The 19,002-nt window shown below is 41.2% G+C and overlaps 1 protein-coding gene across 1 annotated transcript in view; it reads left to right on the top strand.

Annotated features, from left to right (window-relative positions):
- Positions 1-19,002, top strand: part of sphkap (SPHK1 interactor, AKAP domain containing) — a 69,649-nt gene that overhangs the window by 39,518 nt on the left and 11,129 nt on the right. Inside the window, exons 2-5 of the mRNA XM_030765183.1 lie at positions 4,261-4,363; positions 7,699-7,809; positions 18,172-18,231; positions 18,657-18,794. Coding sequence (XP_030621043.1) covers positions 4,261-4,363; positions 7,699-7,809; positions 18,172-18,231; positions 18,657-18,794 — 412 coding nt within the window. The remainder of the gene's footprint in view (positions 1-4,260; positions 4,364-7,698; positions 7,810-18,171; positions 18,232-18,656; positions 18,795-19,002) is intronic.

Below are 19,002 nucleotides of genomic sequence, written 5' to 3'. Positions count from 1 at the left end.
CGATTAATAGGTTATTTTTTATTTGAACTACAGTGACATATCCACCGCTCCCCCAAACACCCCATTTTCTTGTTGATTTTTGATAATCTTTTCGATTTTTTTCGTTACGTCTGTTGTTCATCACCGTCGGTGCGCGTTTCGTTCGTGTAGAAAACCCTCCCTGCCAATGACGAACGGTGAGTCGCGGGGCGAGTGTTGGAATTCCTCTGCTGCTTAGACTGTGATGAGCTTCGGGACAGGAGTGCATTGTCCGGACCGGCACAAACGCATTCAGTCTTGAGCAATCGGAATACAATACCGTGGTTTTCCGGTTGTTCAGCTGCGGCGGAATGGCAAGTGCAAAGTGCCTTCTCCAGAAACCGGGGTATGTTTTTGGCTCTTGACTCTTTTCCTTGGCTTTTGAAACGTGATAGAATATTTAGGAGGGGAGTTCACACGCCTGATGGAGGCAGCGCTAAGCTTAATTTTCCTAAATATTTCGCTGTTTATTTTAGAGGCACTGGGCATCACCGGCAGAACTAATAATGTCTGCATTCAAATTATTACATTGATTTTCAGAGTATGAAAAAACATCTTATTTCGCACATGACTTTCTCCACTCCGGATTCAGCAAAAGGCAATTATGCGTTTTTATAGCTATGAAGCAACAAACAAGCTTCGATCCGTACTCGCTAGTGTCCCTGCGCTTCGAAAGCAAAGTGCTCACCGTTTCCAAAGTAGCCAAACTGGGAAAATATATAATAATTTTATAGTAATAGTAATTTTATCACATCAGCATTCACCTTTATCAGTCACTGTCTGAAGAATAACGGAATAAATATGTTAGACTGAATAAGAATAAGATGTTTTGTAATGTAAACAAACTACAAGGTTGTTGATGCGAAAGGACATAGGCTACTCTCAGTGACACGAACCGCTACTAATAAGATGTGTGCGAGTATATAGAGTATCTATACATACATACATAGGCTACATAGAGAGAGAGAGAGAGAGAGAGAGAGAGAGACAGATAGATAGATAGATGTGAGTTATTTTCAAGTATTTGGGGAATGGTGGGTGAATATTTATCTCAGGTGCGCCATGTCGCTCAGTGTAGGATGATCGAACGGTTCAGTTATTGGTTGTGAAAGAATATTAGACTTGCCCTTTCATGTCCCACTGGAAAGGATGTCTCTGAATTCACTTGACTGCAGAATACCATTAACAAATGCAACTGTAGTTTGTAATTAGCTGGGCAAATCAGCAATATGTTTTGCTGGAAACTGAACCTATTTATCGTTCTTTGACCGTGCTTTGCTGGCCGGGATTACAGTGTCCCACTAGCGTTCGGCAACGTCACCATCTAATCAAAAAGCTCTGACACAGTGAGATAAGGAGTCATTGCAAAAAAGAAACAATGTCTTGAACATGAATAATTCATCTGGTTTGTCATTAAAACCACCTGGTACTTTTGCTGCTCATTTTAAGGGTGATAAGAAGTCAGCGTGAATAAGCACCGTTGCGCGCGGACCGACTCTCGCGGAAGAAACGAGCGTGACTAATATCAACCCACACGATCCTTTCACATGAAACTGGTGCTTCCTCTAGTCATAAAAGGTCAACGGGAGCAAATGTGGCAGGGGGTCGCCTAAACGATTTGGTCAGATTAAAATTGCCGGGGCGCTCCTCTTAATTAACTCCAAATCGTCGGTACTATTCACCTCTTATATCTCCACGAAGCAAAAATATATGCCTTTAGAGAAATATTAATTTGACAACACGCACGCATTTTTATGAGGTCGTCACAACATATTGCCCTGCAGGCGGGAGCTTTGAATGTTTTACCTCCTGCCATAGGCTATAGGAAAATATGTGCGGTGATGGTAAAAGAGGAAAAAAGATTCTTGCTACGCACTGTAACGTGAGATTCCGTGTGCGTGCATTGTAAACGTAAAATGGCAGGTTCAAAATTCAGAAATGAAAATGGAAAAGCTTCAAGTCAGGAACAGATAGGCACTGCCTGCATCACCGAATGCCGTAATCTATACCAAGAAACCCCTCCTCTCTTCACTTTCAGTTTAATTTAAAAGGTTTAATGGTCTGGGAAAATAGGCCGAGAGAGAGAGCAAAACTGTAATACAGAAAGGACAAACTGCCAGTATTGCGGTCAGACACTGTATGTGTCAAACGCACTGCTCGGATCATTTTCATATTTGTTTAGTTGTATTTCCGAAAGGAAGATATTGTGTTAACACCACATTTCGTAGCATTATAAACAGTTGGAACAGAATTAGATCATTAGATCAAACCGGATTCTTTTTAAAAGCAAATTCGAGAAATTTTGTTCATAAAACAGCTCGACTGGTTCAAACGAATTGTTCCAGGCAACGACACAAATACGTTTGTATGGTGTCCCCACTCAAAGCCGAGCAGCAGACATGGGTTATTTATTAATTATTTGTAGTCAAGTATTCAGCATTGTTTGCCTCGTGATGGTGTAAACAACAGTCGTCTTTTTGATGTCACTGAGAGAACAAATAGTTTTCCTTTACTCAGAATACCTCAAACGTATCTCATGGGGTAACGGGCGAAGGGACATAAACATTTGATCCTGTCTGAACGACAGCCCCAGCCATGATTGTAATAGGCTGATAAAATGCAGATCCTCATGACTGTACTCTGAGGGGAGCTCTTGAGTGTAATTGAAGATTAATTAAGTCTTTTGTAGTATAAACAAGAGATGTTTAATTTACAGAGTAAGAGGGAATTAAGCATGGAAAACAAATGCTGTGAAACACTGTATGAAAAGTATTTATTATAACTTTATAATTCCTCCACTGTGGGGACATAAATGATCAACTGCATTTTTCATTACAGTGCAACGTTTCCACTTTATCCAGCTGATCCCAGACCACATAATTAGGGCTATCTTTCCTGCCCCCCCCTCCCCTTCACTAACCAAGCTCTCATTCAATATTACGGTTCTTTTTCTTCCCATCTCAGAGATGTCAGCTCCAGCTGAGGTTCTGGGGTGATTGCTGATGTTCTCATGGCTGGACTACTTTTCCTGTCCATTGTGTTTCTGAGTCATGTGTTGTGATATAATCAGTGTATGAAAAATGTATGTATGTATGTATTCATGTATTTATTTATTTATTTAACCAGGAATAATCCTTATTCAAGGATTCAGCGAAGTGGTTCTGATGAAAAAGGGTGAAAAAAGGTTTAAATTTTAGACAGTAATATTAAAAACAGACATCATCATAGTAAGAAACATAAGAGTAGTCAGTGCTTTACATGTATTGCTTTACTATCTCAGCAGACTTCCAGTCAGTGCAGCAGGACCATGCCAGCTCTAGTCTCGCTTTGCCTGGGGATGCATTCTTACATTGGCTCTGTTCTCATCCTTTGGACATCTTTCCTATTCTAGAGGGGATAACAATTAGCAGTCTAATTGGTTCAGTGGACTGTCAATCAACAGCCTCTGGCAAATTCTTTCAACACAATCAGTCTTCGTACCACTGTTTTATTGCTCCCTTCATTACAAAGTTCAAACAGGCCAGTAAGCCAACTACAGTCTGTGTCCCCGGTGTGTTATTTAAGAAGGCTCCTTCAGAATGAGAAACATTGTACCTTTAATTACTTTCCATAAGACAATGAATTACAACATCCATGTTTGACCATAAGGTAGAGAGGTGTTGAACACCTAGATAATCTACGTCCATCTATATCCCCATTTGAATCCATTCACTTGCCTTCCTGTCCCAGCCTCTGAATTTTAGAGCTTGTGCTTCAATGTCAGTTAAAGAAGGGAAATCCGCACATTAATGCAACAACAACAACAACAACAACTATGACGCAGCAACAAACTAATCCATAGCTGCATTATTCAGACACAGGTACAGACAGAGTGCTCTTCCATTCATGAGAAAAAAGTCGATATGTCACTTCTCGCTGCTTTCATAGCAGACTTCTTTGGTTTGGTCTCAGTCAGTGACCTCAGCGGGTCAGGGGTCATTGTTTCTTCCTTCTCTGCGGTGAATCCACACTGAAAGACTGCACACAACCCAAAAAGTAGCTGTTATTTTCCTCTCACAAAGGCAAACCTCACACTGAGATGGACGAAGCATGCTAATTTCTTGTTGTGAGAGTAATGCCTCTGAATTGTGAGCACAAACCTGAATAAAAGAGACAGCATGTATTCCACTGCTGTTGCTCTACTGGGGAATTTGTTGTATTATCTTATATATTTATATATACATATTTTCTTTCTCTCTGTAGTAATTTCCAGGCCTCCGCCATTTTTGAAACATCAGAGTCCACTGACACAGAAGCTGTGAAAACAGAGAGCACCCTGGGAACTTCAGTTACAGCCTGCAAGAAGGTAACAGAAGTGCGCACACACACACACACGCACGCACGCGCACGCACGCACGCACACATGCACGCACACACACGCGCGCACACACACACACAGTGCTACAAGAGTATGTCGCCACTTTATCAACTGAAAGAATTATAATCCTGTATTAGAAATCTATAGCTCTCTAGTTATCTATACATCAGTGCATGTGTTTGAATGTGTTCGTTCTGTGTGTGTTGTGGGTGTGTGCTTGCACATGCATGTGCATCTGTGTGTACATGTGTGTGAATTGCAGGTATTTGAATATTGTTTTGCATACTTATCCAAGCTGCTTGGAAATTATTTAATTATTTACCAAAAAGAGATGAGAAACAAAAGCATGGGGAAGACAGATAGCTTTTGGCCAGTTGCCATCAGAATTGATGAATCTTATCTGGAGACAGAGCTGCATTTTCAGGTTTATGGGAAATGATCTATAGCATGTGCAGGGGTCAGGAGAGCAATGAGGAAACAACAGTAGGGGCAGTAAAATGAAAAGCTTTTATTAAAGCCTACTATGTGTCCAGTGCTCTCTCCTCTCCTCTCCTCTCCTCTGTGCCTCTGCTCCAGAGATCACGCAGGTCAGTCGATTTGTTTTCACCCCCTCTTATCCGAACTTCCTCATTATTGAATGGGTCTTAAAGTGAATTAGTATGGTTCCCGCTGGAGCTGCTCTGAGGTCAGTGGGAGATCGGGGGACTGAACAGCAGGAGCTGTGTATCAGTGTGGGCCGGTGGCTTTAATCACTCCGGACCACCGTGTCACTGTCTCAGTTATCTGCATAAAATACCATTCCTCTGCCAGAACCATAGCCAGTGCAGATGGTGCACACAGTAAGAGCAGGACAAACACATTCAGAGGCACACACAGCACACACAATATACACACATATTCACACATACACACACACACACACACGTCCACATACATATACATGTATATGTTCACTCATATGCACCACTAGCAAGGCATGCTCACATGAAGAGACTGAGAGAGAAAATTCAGCTTTTACGCCTCAGATGGAAAACACTGTGGACGCTACAGCGGAGACTGTAAATTGTGTGTGAGACAGAGGAAGATGAGATGAACGCGCACACATGTATTATCAGCTCTTGTACTCTTGAACAGCAGATTGCTCAGATGGTACAAACACCACTCACTCCACTTTCAGTCAGTCAGTGTAATCTATAAGACACTCCTACATGATCAGGTAACTATGGGATTGTTTTGTTTAACAATTAGACTCGCCGATATTGACAGAGTACTCTGATAAACTTAATGCTAACTACACAAATGTGGTCTGTCACAGTCTCATTATCCACTATCCAGAGTCACTTGTGTTCGTCTGTACACTCAAACACACCCACTCAACACTCACACACACACACACACACGCTCGCACTCACACACACACACACACACACACACACACACACACAGTTCAGGGGTCAGGAGTTGAAGCAGGGGTCAGGTAGACAGGCAGACATTGTTCCTGATGTTCTGTATGAAGCGAATGAAGAAGAGGTGAATTGACTGGAGAGAGAATATTGATCCTGACTCTAAAAAGCCCTTGCTTAACTCAAATCCTCCTCCCAGTATCCTTTATCTGAGCTGCGCTACACTCACATAGTGTCATCTGTAGGTAAAGGAATGTGTGTGTGTGTGTGTGTGTATGTGTGTGTGTGTGCGTGCACACGCACATGCATGCATGCTTGCGCACCTGTGTGTGCTTGTGCATGCGTGCGTGTTTAAATATTGTTTGTTTGTGAATGTGTAAAGGTGTATTTGTTGTGAAGACAAAGCATGCGAGTAGTGTGCCACACTATGAGGATAGGTTGTCTTGTTCCAGACAGACTGCAGTATTGTATTGTGATAGTGTATGTGTGACCTCTGCAGAGAACACACCGCCATACCTTACACACCAACAGCACACAAAGTCTTAAGGTCCTCACATCACAACACAGCTTACACACCAACCTAACTCAACACCTTATAGCTCCAACAGCACAACACAGCTTACACATCAACACCACACAACAACCCATGGTCCCCACATTACAATACTGCTTACACACCAACACAGCACAACATCATAACATCCCCACATTATAACCACATTACAACATACAGTTTTCAATTTACAATTTGGCGATTGGCAGACACTTTTAACCAAAGTGACTTACAATAAGTGCATCAATCAGATTACATTACCCCATCAGCAAAAGATCACAATAAGACACTCCTGGAATTCTGTGACAATAAACGATAAATAAACAAACAAGACCTGCGACACAGGGACAAGGTTAGTAATTTCTTTTTTTATTTACACCCCAACACCACACAACTTCTTAAGGTCCTCAGATTACAACACAGCTTGCATACCAACATGACAGAACATTTTATAGTCCTCACATTACAGCACAGCTTACACACCAACACCACACAACATCTTATGGTCCCCATATTACAACCACACCACATCCCTACACCATGTCTTAAGATCCTCAAATTAAAGCACAGATTACACACCAACATCACACAACATCTTATGGTCCCCACATTACAAACGTGTCAAATTCAGAGTGGCTCCAATTAAAAAACTGATTCACTTGGTCCGGCCTCTAATTATTCTTATCTACAGACAGCCGTCAAGTCAGAGAACAATTACACAGTAAAACTAATTGAGATTATTCTGATCAAAAATAGTACAATAACAGTGGTTTAATTATAAGCGTATGGTACCAGCCTGAATCAAATGAAAATGTTTAAATATATTAAATATTAGGATATCATCAAGGGGCTCAAATGATAAGTAGCTTTTCAAACTTAAAGAAGTGAACTTCTGTCAGAATTTAACAGCCTTATGTTCAAAAGTGACCAAATTACTTATAACTCAACCAAGATGATAATGTACAGCACAGTTCTCAGGGCAAACCATGTTTAATGGTGGTTTAGATTTTGGGGAACACGTCTTAACGGTAAAAGGTGGTTAAGTGAGATATATGCGTGTGCGTACATGTGTTTGAATGGTTAGTGTTTACATCTCTGAATGTATAGATGAAGAGGGATGAGTGTGTGTTAGTTTATGGATTGTCATTGTATGAAATATAATATGTTTGCGATTTAAACCTCAGGCTGTGCAGGTTTCTTTGGTTTTGCGTGTAAAACTTCTATTTATTTATACATTGCTGCATTGTCATTGCATGCTAATGGGGATCTGCACTCTGGTAAAGGTGGGTAAAGTATGTGTTCATTTCTAACTGTTCGAGTGTGTGTGCACGCGCGTGCGCACACGCGTGTGTGTGTGTGTGTTACAGGTTTTGTGTAACAGCACTGTGTTTGAATCATCTGAGTATTGGCTGAGGAGTGAGAAGACCCTGTGTAGACTCAGCTTTGTGGACAACCAGCATGACAGGGGCTGCACCACGGTGAGTCAGGGGTTTCTCCTTCTCTCTCTCTCTCTCTCTCTCTCTCTCTCTCTCTTGGTCTTTCACTTTCATACACCTTTTGATTATTTAATAGAAAATACAGCAGCCAAAACCCATTTGTCTAAACTCTCAACCTGCATGACTGCAGTGGAGTCCAGACCCAGCTTGATTCTGCAGTAATTATTACTGTATGTGTTTATGTGTATGGCTTTGTGCAAGCATGCTTTTGTACAAGTGTTGAAGTTAGTCACAAAAGAATGACTAATGCCCTGTTTCTGAGAGCTGGTTTGATTTTGCTGCTGAGTTGTGTTGGTTAAATGAGCTGCAGTGTAGTGTGGTTCTAAAAGGGAGAGTGTGTTAAATTGCACATAGTGAAGTAGTGCCTTGTGCACGAAAGAAACGGTAATTACAGTCTGACAGCAAATTTCCCATTGCATGTTAATGATTTTTTTTCCTCCTCCAATTTCTGAGACATGAATTTTACATTTTGTGAGTTGCTGATGAGCTTCATCTTTGCTCTGTAAAGCTGTGACGTGACCCTTTGAACCCTGGAGAGACATACTGTAATTAGCCATGTCAGAAAGAGAATATGGCTGAATTCTAAATAGTTTAGAGGCACTGATCTTTCATAAAAGCACTTTAATTTTAAACCAAAATAACTGCACTGCAGCAAGAACGGATGGCATGGTGACACCGTGAGTGATGGCAAAAGCTGTGTCTTTAAAACTGACAGTATCTGATCATGTATGAAAGGCAGTTAATTCTGTAACAGTGTAACTAGCTCCCTTGAAGTCACAGCCTTGTGTGAACATGGTAGGAACCTTGGTGAAGTCTCCATCTGTATAACAGATGTACATAGATGTAACCATAAGAACAGACTCTGGATGGGCTCATTAATGACATAGAGAGCAGGAATGGCAATACCTGTAACATTAACTGTAGTGGAGAAGGTAGTGAATTCAGTTCTCAGTAGGACGAGGAGTTTGAATGTTCTCAAGACAACACTACCATGATCGGCTCAGACCCTAACTGCTCCTGTCCTAATAACGGTAGTCTCTTCTTCAGTTGTGCTTACATCATGACTCTCATCTTTCAGATGCAGTGATGGTCCGGTATTCACACTATACAGTGTCATCCCGTGTTCATACATCCCATACACTGCCCACAGTATCATTCTATATTTAACTGTTTTCTTACATGATACATATAGTATCACAGTTTAAACAGAATGGTACTCAGTCATGCTTAATTTTCAGTGTAAGGACTTTGCCATTTCACAGTCTCCAGTTCTTATATTGTATGAAAATGATATGAATATGATTGTGTTGTGCTCTATTGTATGGTGCGGCCTCATTACATTGTGGTGTGAGGTTGGGAATGGGAAGTGGGGCCCACGCTGCGTCTCAGGTGAGCCTCTGATGTTTTAACACAGTGTGCTCTTCTGTTCCACTGATACAACTTCTCCTGGAACACAAAAGCTCCCCGCTGGTTATTTAAACCCACACAAACCAGCTGGCCTCTGTCTTCTGCTGCCAGAACCATGTGCCAAGCATCGTGCCCAGAGAGAGAGAGACAGACAGACAGAGAGAGAGAGAGAGAGTGTCTTTATGAGGAAAGATTCCTTCACAGTTTTTAATTTCATATAGTGAGCTCATTAGCCAGCTGCTGTGAGAAGATTATTATTTACTTTGTATTGATTTTTTTGTATGGATTTACTGTGTGTGTGTGTGTGTGTGTGTGTGTGTGTGTGTGTGTGTGTGTGTGTGTGTATCTGTGTGTGTGTGTGTGTGTGTGTGTGTGTGTGTGTGTATCTGTGTGTGTGTGTGTGTGTGTACGTGTGCGTGTATGTGTGAAAGCACGTACACCTGCATGTTTTTGTCATTTTGCTCTGTGTTTCTCAGAGTTGTGATATTGGAGAATTTTTTAAAGGCCTCACATTCAATCATTGTGCCATAAGTGTTTCTTTGTGTCTGTTTTCCCCTGTCTCCCTGGGAACACTGTGAAATCAGGTTTGTGCATGAAGACAATGTACAGACCTTTGAATTTCCTCATCAGTGCTGCTCAGCTCCCTGTCACCATCCATATCTCCATTAGCATATCAAAGTCAATGAATTACAACAGCAATCAAAAAACGCTTGTAGCACAGGACTCAAACAAAAGCCAAGTGTCTGGAACTCATACTGTGGTAAAGGAAGGGGATCTAAGTAAATATACTTCATGACCAAACTCAGTATAAGAAATGTTGTACAAAAGAACAGTATCTGAATTTCAGTTCATATTTGTAGTTTTATATGGTGCAGTTTTGTTATTTTTGAGATGGAATGACATAAGGTTGCTGACACCAGTTTTTACCATCCTTTTAAGGGTAGTCTGAACTTAATTAGAATGGTCTTGTTGTAAGTGGCGTGGAAACACAAAAAGATCAGAGTGATGTTTGGATGATTATGTAGCCTGTCTGTTCAAACTGTTTTGTCTCTAAAGCACGTTCTTCAAACCAAACCAGGTCAGTCCTGATAAACACGAAGTGATAAATGAAAGATCCTAAAACCCAGAGAAGAGAAGAGAAGAGAAGAGAAGAGAAGAGAAGAGAAGAGAAGAGAAGAGGGAAACTTCAGGCATTCTTGTCACACACTCCAGCCAATTAGAGTTATGATATCATTCATCTGACGATATGAGTCCAGCTCAAGACCAAACGGAGCTTTATGAGTGTGTACTCTGGCCAAGAGCCCATTAACTCTAAATCACATTCTCTCACATTGGCATATGGACTGCTGATCGTTACGTCTGAGTCCTCCAGGATCAGCAAGGCCTTGAGGACTCTGTATCATCTCGCTAAAAGGTTTGATGGCTCTGTTTTCTCCTGATCTTTATCAGCTACATAACTCCAGGATGAAGTTAAGCTTAAGTCTGTATTAATAGCTATCACATTGTGGTGATTCAGTAGAACCGTGACTCTGAGAACTAACGACACTCAACCCTTACAAAAATACTCCAGCACCCTGGCAGTGCGGGGCTGAGCCTTTGATCATAGGGTTCATGTTTTAATGTATGACTTTAAACTGATGTGTTTCAAAGGCTACATAGTCACACTTCTCTCTGATCATGGCTTTGAATGTGAGTGTGACGGCAGAGGCAGGAATCTATGTTAACATTCGTTTGGTTCGTCACAGTGGTGTGTTTTAAATAGTTGTATGCTGAAGATGGAGTTACACTTTCTTTGTTGTTGTTGTTGTTGTTTTCACATTATGACAGTGGTCATGTCTCAGAATTTTGTTTTGGTATCAAACTCTGCCTGCAAATTGTGCTATTTCTATTTATAAAAATGCTAGTTCCATTTATAACTCTCTCGAAGATTCTAAAAAGCTATTTAGTCATTTTCTCTCTCCATTGAAATATCTCTCTGTGTCTTTTTTCCCTCTGCCTTCCCCTCTCTCTCTTCCTGTGTTTAAACAGACTGTCTCATTAATCTAGTTAGACAGGTAGCTTTGAGCAGAGGTGAGAGTACACTGTCGCAAGTGAGAAAATGCTCTTTCATTCTCTTTCTTTCTCGATCTCTCAGTCTCTCTCCCTCTCTTTCCAAATGCACTAGCAATTTAGCAAACAAATACCTCAACAAAAAAACCCCACACAAACAAAAAACATCTCAGCTCAAAATTGTTTGATTGGAGTCACTACAGTCAGGTGGGCTTGAGTCACTCAGATAGTTCTTGGCCGTACTGTTCGACTTCTCTTTAAAATGGAGAAGTAGGCATGTTTCACTGTGTATGTTGATCTGTGTCTGCTATGTGCTGGAACATGCGGTAATTGTATGTATGTACATACTAATGATGAGCGGTATGTTGACAGGAGCGCAGACACAGGCATATGGGAGTTCATCTGGAGCTCCAGTGGAAACAGAATGCTACAGCTGATAGCTGCAGAGTGTAACTGAGTTAAGTGTACGTCTAAAGAATTAATGGAATGGAGAACAGAAGATGGCATTTTAATGACATGGCAGAATAATTTTGAGCACTTATTCATTTACGCAGTCTAATGTGGAACATGGATTAAAGGCTTTGTCAGTGTTGGGGCACATGAGTGAATTCAGATGAGGGAAATGTTCATGAATTATGGGGCTGAGACAGGAGCTGGTCCAGTGTGACTCAGCCCCACGTAAACCTAGTGTTGGAAGCTTTTTACTGGGTCAGTGTGGTTTAGGAAGGGTTCCTCCTCTCCTCTCCCTTCCTCTGCTGTGTTTTCCTCTCCTCTGCTCTCCTCTCCTCCTGAGGGTGCTTACACAACTGGAGCAATTGGAGGCCAAGTAGGTGACCCAAACAGGGGCACAGAGGCTTACATAAGCCCCAGAGGAACAAACACACACACTGAGAGAGAGAGAGAGAGAGAGAGAGAGAGCGAGAGAGAGAGAGAAAACTGGGATGGATATGATTTGTAATATGTGTGTGTGCGTATGTGTGTGTGTGTGTGTGTGTGTGTGTGTGTGTGTGTCTATCCAAACACAGACTATAGGGCATATTGCTGTAATACAAGTTTCCCCAGGTCCAAATGAGATTATGTGCACAGTTAGTTCTGGACAAGTGGCCTCTTCATCTGTGTGTGTGTGTGTGTGAGAGAGAGAGAGAGCAAGAGAGACAGAGAGAGAGAGAAAGAGCGACTGCCCTCAAGGGATAAGAGCTCAGAGCCATTAACACCAGATTTGTCAGGTCAACCCGCACTACGATCTGTCGTTATCATACTCACGGTAACCAAGGAAACCATGGCTTCCTCATCTCAACTCATACTCCCCAGGTCAAAGCTTGAAGTTCACATATGGACTAGCAGCAACCCATGTTCAGTCTCACTGACCTCAGAGCAGGTTTTTCTTTTGCAGTGATGAGTCAACCCTTGATGCTCTCAACCTGACAACTGATCTGAAACCTGCAGTTAGTGGGAATATGCGGTGGAGAGTCTGAAGTGACCCCCACAGACTGTGATCTTGAACGAGACAGACAGCCTGTCTCCTGTGTTAATGTAATTCAGACAGTATTTAAAGCTCCCTACACTAGTTCAGTCAGAGATCAGGTGAGACAGATGCACTTCACTGCTTGTAAGGACTTTACGTTTTGTTTTACAGAGTTTTCTGTTTGTGGTAGTGGCTGAAGGGTCAGTGTAGTGTTTGTCTGGGGGACCTGACTGGCTATCAGTGAGCATCTACTACTGCTGACCTTTGGCTACTGATGACCTTTGACTCCCTGTCCCTCTCTCTCTCTCTCTCTCTCTCTCTCTCTCTGTCTGTCTGTACCGATACCTTACACACACATAGGCAAATAAACAATTAGATCTGTCCGCAGCGTGTCACACAAAACAAAACAAAGCAAAGCAAAGCAAAACAAAACAAACAAACAAACAAAAAATACACGCTTGTGAAAAAGCGATGACCCAATTATCTTCATTCATCACAGTAATCCTTCTCAGGAGAATGTGAATTTTTGGACAGGTGTGTGTGTGTGTGTGTGTGTGTGTGTGTGTGTGCGCGTGCGTTCTAAATTTATCGAGTATGAGATGATGAAGTGCGTGACTGCCCTGATCCAACAGCATGAGCTGATCCAAGCTCAGTGGAGTACCTCTTCTCCTTCTTCCCTCTGTCCTTTCTTCTGTCTTTCCTGCTCTCCATGTCCTGCTGTACCCTCATCTCTCTCTCTCTCTCTCTCTCTCTCTCTCTCTCTCTCTCTCTCTGGCTGTACAGTGTTGAGTGGTAAGGCAACGTTTTGTCCCTGTGGAGTCTGTTTTTAGAAGTGGCAGGTCTGTCTCTCCTCCCATCCTCTAATGATAATAGGTTAAATGATTTTGTCCTTGTCAAGGGCACCATGTTTCCCTCTTTCTGAATGCTCTGTTACATTTCAAAGTACTGCATCTCCTTTTCTCTCAAAAGCGCTCCTGAGAAAATAATAATAATTTCTTATTGCTGCACTGTAATAATTGTGAGAACAGATAATGTGATTGATTATGAAATTACAATTTTTTTTCAAGATCCTCCCAACAGTCCCTGGTTATTTGAGTGAATATTTTATTTTGGAGCAGAGTCTTTGCCCTAGATACTGAGTGTTAAATGAAACTGCTTTGATTTACTGGTCTGAAATAAAGCATACTTTCAGTTATTTCACCAAAAGAAGAGAGAGAGAAAAAAGTTACATTTTAAAAATGGGAATTTGGGTGATTTTGTAGGGCGAGACTGAAAGATGGATGTTATTCTGAAGCTGATGGTGAAATTATGAAATTACTGGCAGCTTTTTTTCTTGCTTGCTCGTTTGTTCTGGGTAGATACTGGGACTGAAATAGCCCTTTATGTATAACAGGTAAATCATAAATTGCTTGTGTTCAATTTTCACTGCAAACGCGGCTTGGCACGTCACGCCATAATCCCATATGGATTGATGTTTTTGAGCAAAACATCTCTTACTTACAATCAAGGATAACTTCAAACTCTCACTACTTTCTACAAATGACCTTTGGGCTGAATTGAACTTACATTCTTTCTTTTCATTTTCATCCAGCTCTTATGCTTTTTTTTAAATAAAGTTACTGGTTGTCAGTCATGTTTGGTTGAGTTATATTCATATTAGAGAGACATGCAAGTCAGGAAGAGAGAGAGAGAGAGAGAGAGAGAGAGTGGTTCTGGTGATGAAATGAAGAAATTGCTGTGTTCTGCAGCATGTCAGTGTGTGACAGAGACTTTGACTAAATAAACATTCTTGCTTTTAACAGTCTTTTCAGCTCTCAACATCCTGTTCTCTCCTCAAGATCCCAATATTTACCTTAAAAACTCTCTTTTTACACAGAAACCTCTCCTTCTGGGTCTAAAATGTCCCTTTTTTACCACTAAAAAGAACTGTCAGTCCTTCCAAATTTTCCCTTCATACCTCAGGAAGATTTCATGTCAGAGCTTCTGATCTTGCCTTAAAAATTGTCCAGTTTTACCCCTAAACCTGTGTCTTTTCTAAATCATCTCTTTCCTTTCTATTCTTTCAGTGTTCTTACTCTAGAAACTTTACTGAAATTTTCTTTCTTTGCTCTATCTGTCTCTCTCTCTCTCTCTCTCTCTCTCTCTGTGTGAGTGTATGTGACTGACTGAGACAGTGATGAAAACTACTTTTTTGAAAACAACCGTTTGGCAGGTGAGACACACAGAGCCTCCAGCACAGCATCCGTAGCTCAGAAATGAGCAATGATAGTTGTGACAGGAAGGAGAAGGTGAAGGAAAACATACATACATACACACACACACACACACACACACACATACACACACACAACCTGCCTTTTGAAGATTTTAGACGTAAACCCACGCTAACAGATGTGTCATACACGATTCTAGTTATGTGAGTTCTGAAATGTCATGTTGTTTGCTGTGAGCAGTGGCTGACGTGTGGTAAGAGTTACCTAAAACCTGACAAAAGCTCTGATGTCTAGGAGAAGAGGTGGCTATCAGCCCCACAGAGTGGACACAGAGTGGAGATAAAAGAACTCATTCACCACAGAAGACAACAGAGGGAGGGGGAGAGATGGGGGGGGGGTCTTTTTACATCTTTACAAATGTCTAAGAATAGTATCAGGTGCTAATACCTATTCAGAGGGTCCATGAAGGAAGACAAGATGCAGAGAAGCAGAAAATGAAGCACCTGCTTGAAGTCCTCTCCCCAGGGAGACAGGAGACAGACAGACACGCACACACGCACACACGCACACACACACTCACACACACACTCACTCACATACACACACATGCACACACTCACTCACACATGCACGCACGCACATACACACACACACACACACACACGCACGCACACACACACACTCACACACGCGCACACACACGCACACACACACACACACACTCTCACTGGGAGATATCTGACTCAGAAACAAAAACAACACTATAACATACACTTATCAGCTGATTAGTCATCAGAACTCATGCCGTGCTACCTTCCGTTTGTTTTATGACTACTGCCGGTCTGTGTGTGTGTGTGTGTGTGAGAGAGAGAGAGAGAGAGACAGAGAGAGAGAGAGAGAGAGAGAGAGAGAGAGAGAGAAAGAGAGAGTGAGAAAGACACAGAAAGAGAATTTTGCAAATGAGAGCATTAGAAAGATGCGAGTGTCGAAGTAATTGAAGAATTGTTGGTGACTGTCCAACACTCACACAGATTTGTACTAAATAGGGTATTTACCTTAACTGTCCTACTTTATAACACAAACCATAATTCCCCTCAATTTTCTTTATATACCCATTTTTCAGCCCTTGTGGTGAGCTACATAGATTTGGATTTATTTGGAATAAAATCTGTTCTTTGAAAAAGCAAGAGAAACCAAGATTTGAGAGGCAATGAAGAGACATTGATTTTACTATTCTGAAGAGAAGGAACATTGTTATTACAAAGGGGGATCTGTTAAAGTTTTAAAGAGGCAATCAGTCTGATCTTAATTCTTCCCAAACCTCATTTTGTGTAGTTGCTGTCCCTAAAAACCTGCCATTGCTGTGATTCAGGAAAGATCCTCATAAACCATTATCACCACAAACAGAAAATGTTGATAAACACAGGTCAACACCTCTGCTAAGGAAAAAGGACATGAAGATAGAAGAGCAGATATTTAAAAAAGTGATGTATAGCAAAAGTCTCTTTTCTTTGACACCTCAAAGCAATTGCACAGCCTGGCTTTTCTTTACTTAGATGGGCCTGATTGTCTCCTCCAGAGCAGCACCAGTTAAAATCAGAACAAGTTAAAATCTGACTGTGATGTTGGTCAGGACCAGAACACAAACTTGAGTGAAACAGTCTTACCACTAAAGCATCTCAGCTTTGTAAGGAGGCACAGAGACGTGTGACTGACCTTTAATTCACTGACAGCATCAGCAACAAGGTTGTTTTTGTCCCCCCAAACATTGTGAAAGACATAACATGTGGTATGCTGAGGAGGACACCTATTGACCATATTTCCACAGTAAGCACTGAAATGAGGTCACATTTTTCACTCATGCGAGAGGGAGAACTTAACGATGGAACAAAGTCACCCTTTACCTTCAGAACACTACTTTTTAGGAATCCCGTTACGTAAGTTATTCTGTACTGTGTCTGGAGGGATATTAGACCAGGAAAGCCTCCAGTTTTGTGAGCAAAGAAGAAGATGGAAATCTGCTGTGTGGTCAGAAGAGCTGCAGAACATCTTGTAAAGGTTCGGTGATGTTACATATCAAACCCTGTGACTCATACAAGATGACCATACTGTAAGAAATACCACCATGTTGAAATGCTGATAACAGGCAATGAGTAGTGACATTCTTCTTCAGCTGTGTTGTTTTTTTTTTTTTTTGTCCAAATAGAAACACGTCCAGATGACTCAACAGACTGTATCATATTGTCATATTTATTCCACTGTTTAGAGGTTCTGGTTTTGTGCTTATTTCATCAAATTATGTGTTTTTTTTCTTTTGTCATTCTTCTTGCTTTCAAATTTACACGTAGTAAATATCATCTTTTTTTGAGTTCACAAGACAGTTGTTGGAGAGACTGGTTCTAAGAGGTGCAGATTCAGTTCTTTTGTATTCCTTTGTATTTGTATTTTGCTTTGGGTTAATTTTGTTTATCTGGGTTTTTTGGGGGAGTTTTAAAGATTATAAAGATATAAAGATATATAAAGATTAGGTCAGGGGGTGCCATCCTGCTTTGTCTGCTTTGTCTACTGTAAACCTGTGGGCATGTAAAGCCCTGTGAGACTGTAAATAGTGATATTGATTATAAGTAAACTAGAACTCGAACTTGAACTATCTCATTTGATTTTTTTTTTCTTTTTTATTTAGTTTTAGCAACCGTCCTCGTTAGTGTCAGCCTCACTCAGTGAACATGCCTTACGACTGCCACTCCTCTTTTCTGCAGTTCTTCTTTTGTTTGGCGTGTGCTGTCATGATTTTTAACACCTTCTCCCTTGCGACACTGAATAATTTCACAGTTATTTTGACTGATGGAGCTACGATTTGGGCATCAAATATGTTTCATTCAAACTCTCCATTATCTCATGTTGCTTCATAAATTCACATTGTAAAATGCTGATTGTCAAAGATACACTGATAAAATGAATATGACACATCTGTTTAGTTGCCTTGGTTACTTTATAGACTGAGTCCTTTATTGAAATACTACAACAAAAATAAATAAATTTGTAAAACAAATTTTACAAATGGGGGAAAGGGATACAATTTTCACACTTGAGAGTTATTGTGGGGAGTGCAAAAAAACAGCAAACTGAAGAAGGGCAGTTGTGTTTTGAATGTGCATATGTCTGTTATGTGTGAACAAGTGTTCTGAAGCTTTTGGCTTGTCATTGCAGATCTGTTTTGTGAACCTTGACAAGCACACAGCCGATCGCCATGATGACAGCTGCATCAAGGTACGTGGGGTTCTCCTGTCTTTCCTTTAGTGTTGTAAACTGTGCATGTGTTTCCATGGTTACCAGATAAATCTGCTCTCTGAAAGATGTTAGATTGGTTTAGGTAATTAGTGAGTATTTGTGACTGTGGGCGTTTTTCTCTCTTGCAGAGTGAGGTATTTGTTTTTGACAGGTGCAGTTGCGATCCCCCTTTTTTTAAACTTAAAAGATGGTACATCACCCAGGTCTAGTGTAAAGGGTCCTTTATGATATACACCCATATGCTTTTTCTCTTGCATCCAGTTCAGTGCTAATCTAATCTCTCTCTCTCTCTCTCTCGCTCTCTCTCTCTCTCTCGCTCTCTATCTATCTATCTATCTATCTATCTATCTATCTATCTATCTATCTATCTATCTATCTATCTATCTATCTATCTCTTCCTATAGAAACTCTCATCAGTCTCTCCAGATCTGCCTAAACTGGTAGAGTCTCTGGGTGTGCGTCAGCCCAAAGAGAATGAGATTCTGCTCTTCAGTGGCCTGGAGTCTCCTGATTCCCGTCAGTCTGATCAAGCCCAAACACAGGTGGCAAACAACAGCAACTACTACTGCTGTTTCTATGCCAATGGTTCAGGATTAAAAACTTTGGTGGTCTGAAAGTAGTCATTAGACTGTTCCCAAGGTTAAAACTTAGGGGCTTGTTTGTCAGTGAAGTTTCTCAGAACTCCAGCACAGGACCTCTCACTCATCTAGAGAGCCCATGCTTCTGCCAGTGGCAGAAATATATTCAACT

The sequence above is a fragment of the Chanos chanos genome, chromosome 2 (genome assembly GCF_902362185.1).
Source record: "Chanos chanos chromosome 2, fChaCha1.1, whole genome shotgun sequence".
Taxonomy (NCBI): domain Eukaryota; kingdom Metazoa; phylum Chordata; class Actinopteri; order Gonorynchiformes; family Chanidae; genus Chanos; species Chanos chanos.
This window is presented reverse-complemented; position numbering and strand designations above follow the sequence as displayed.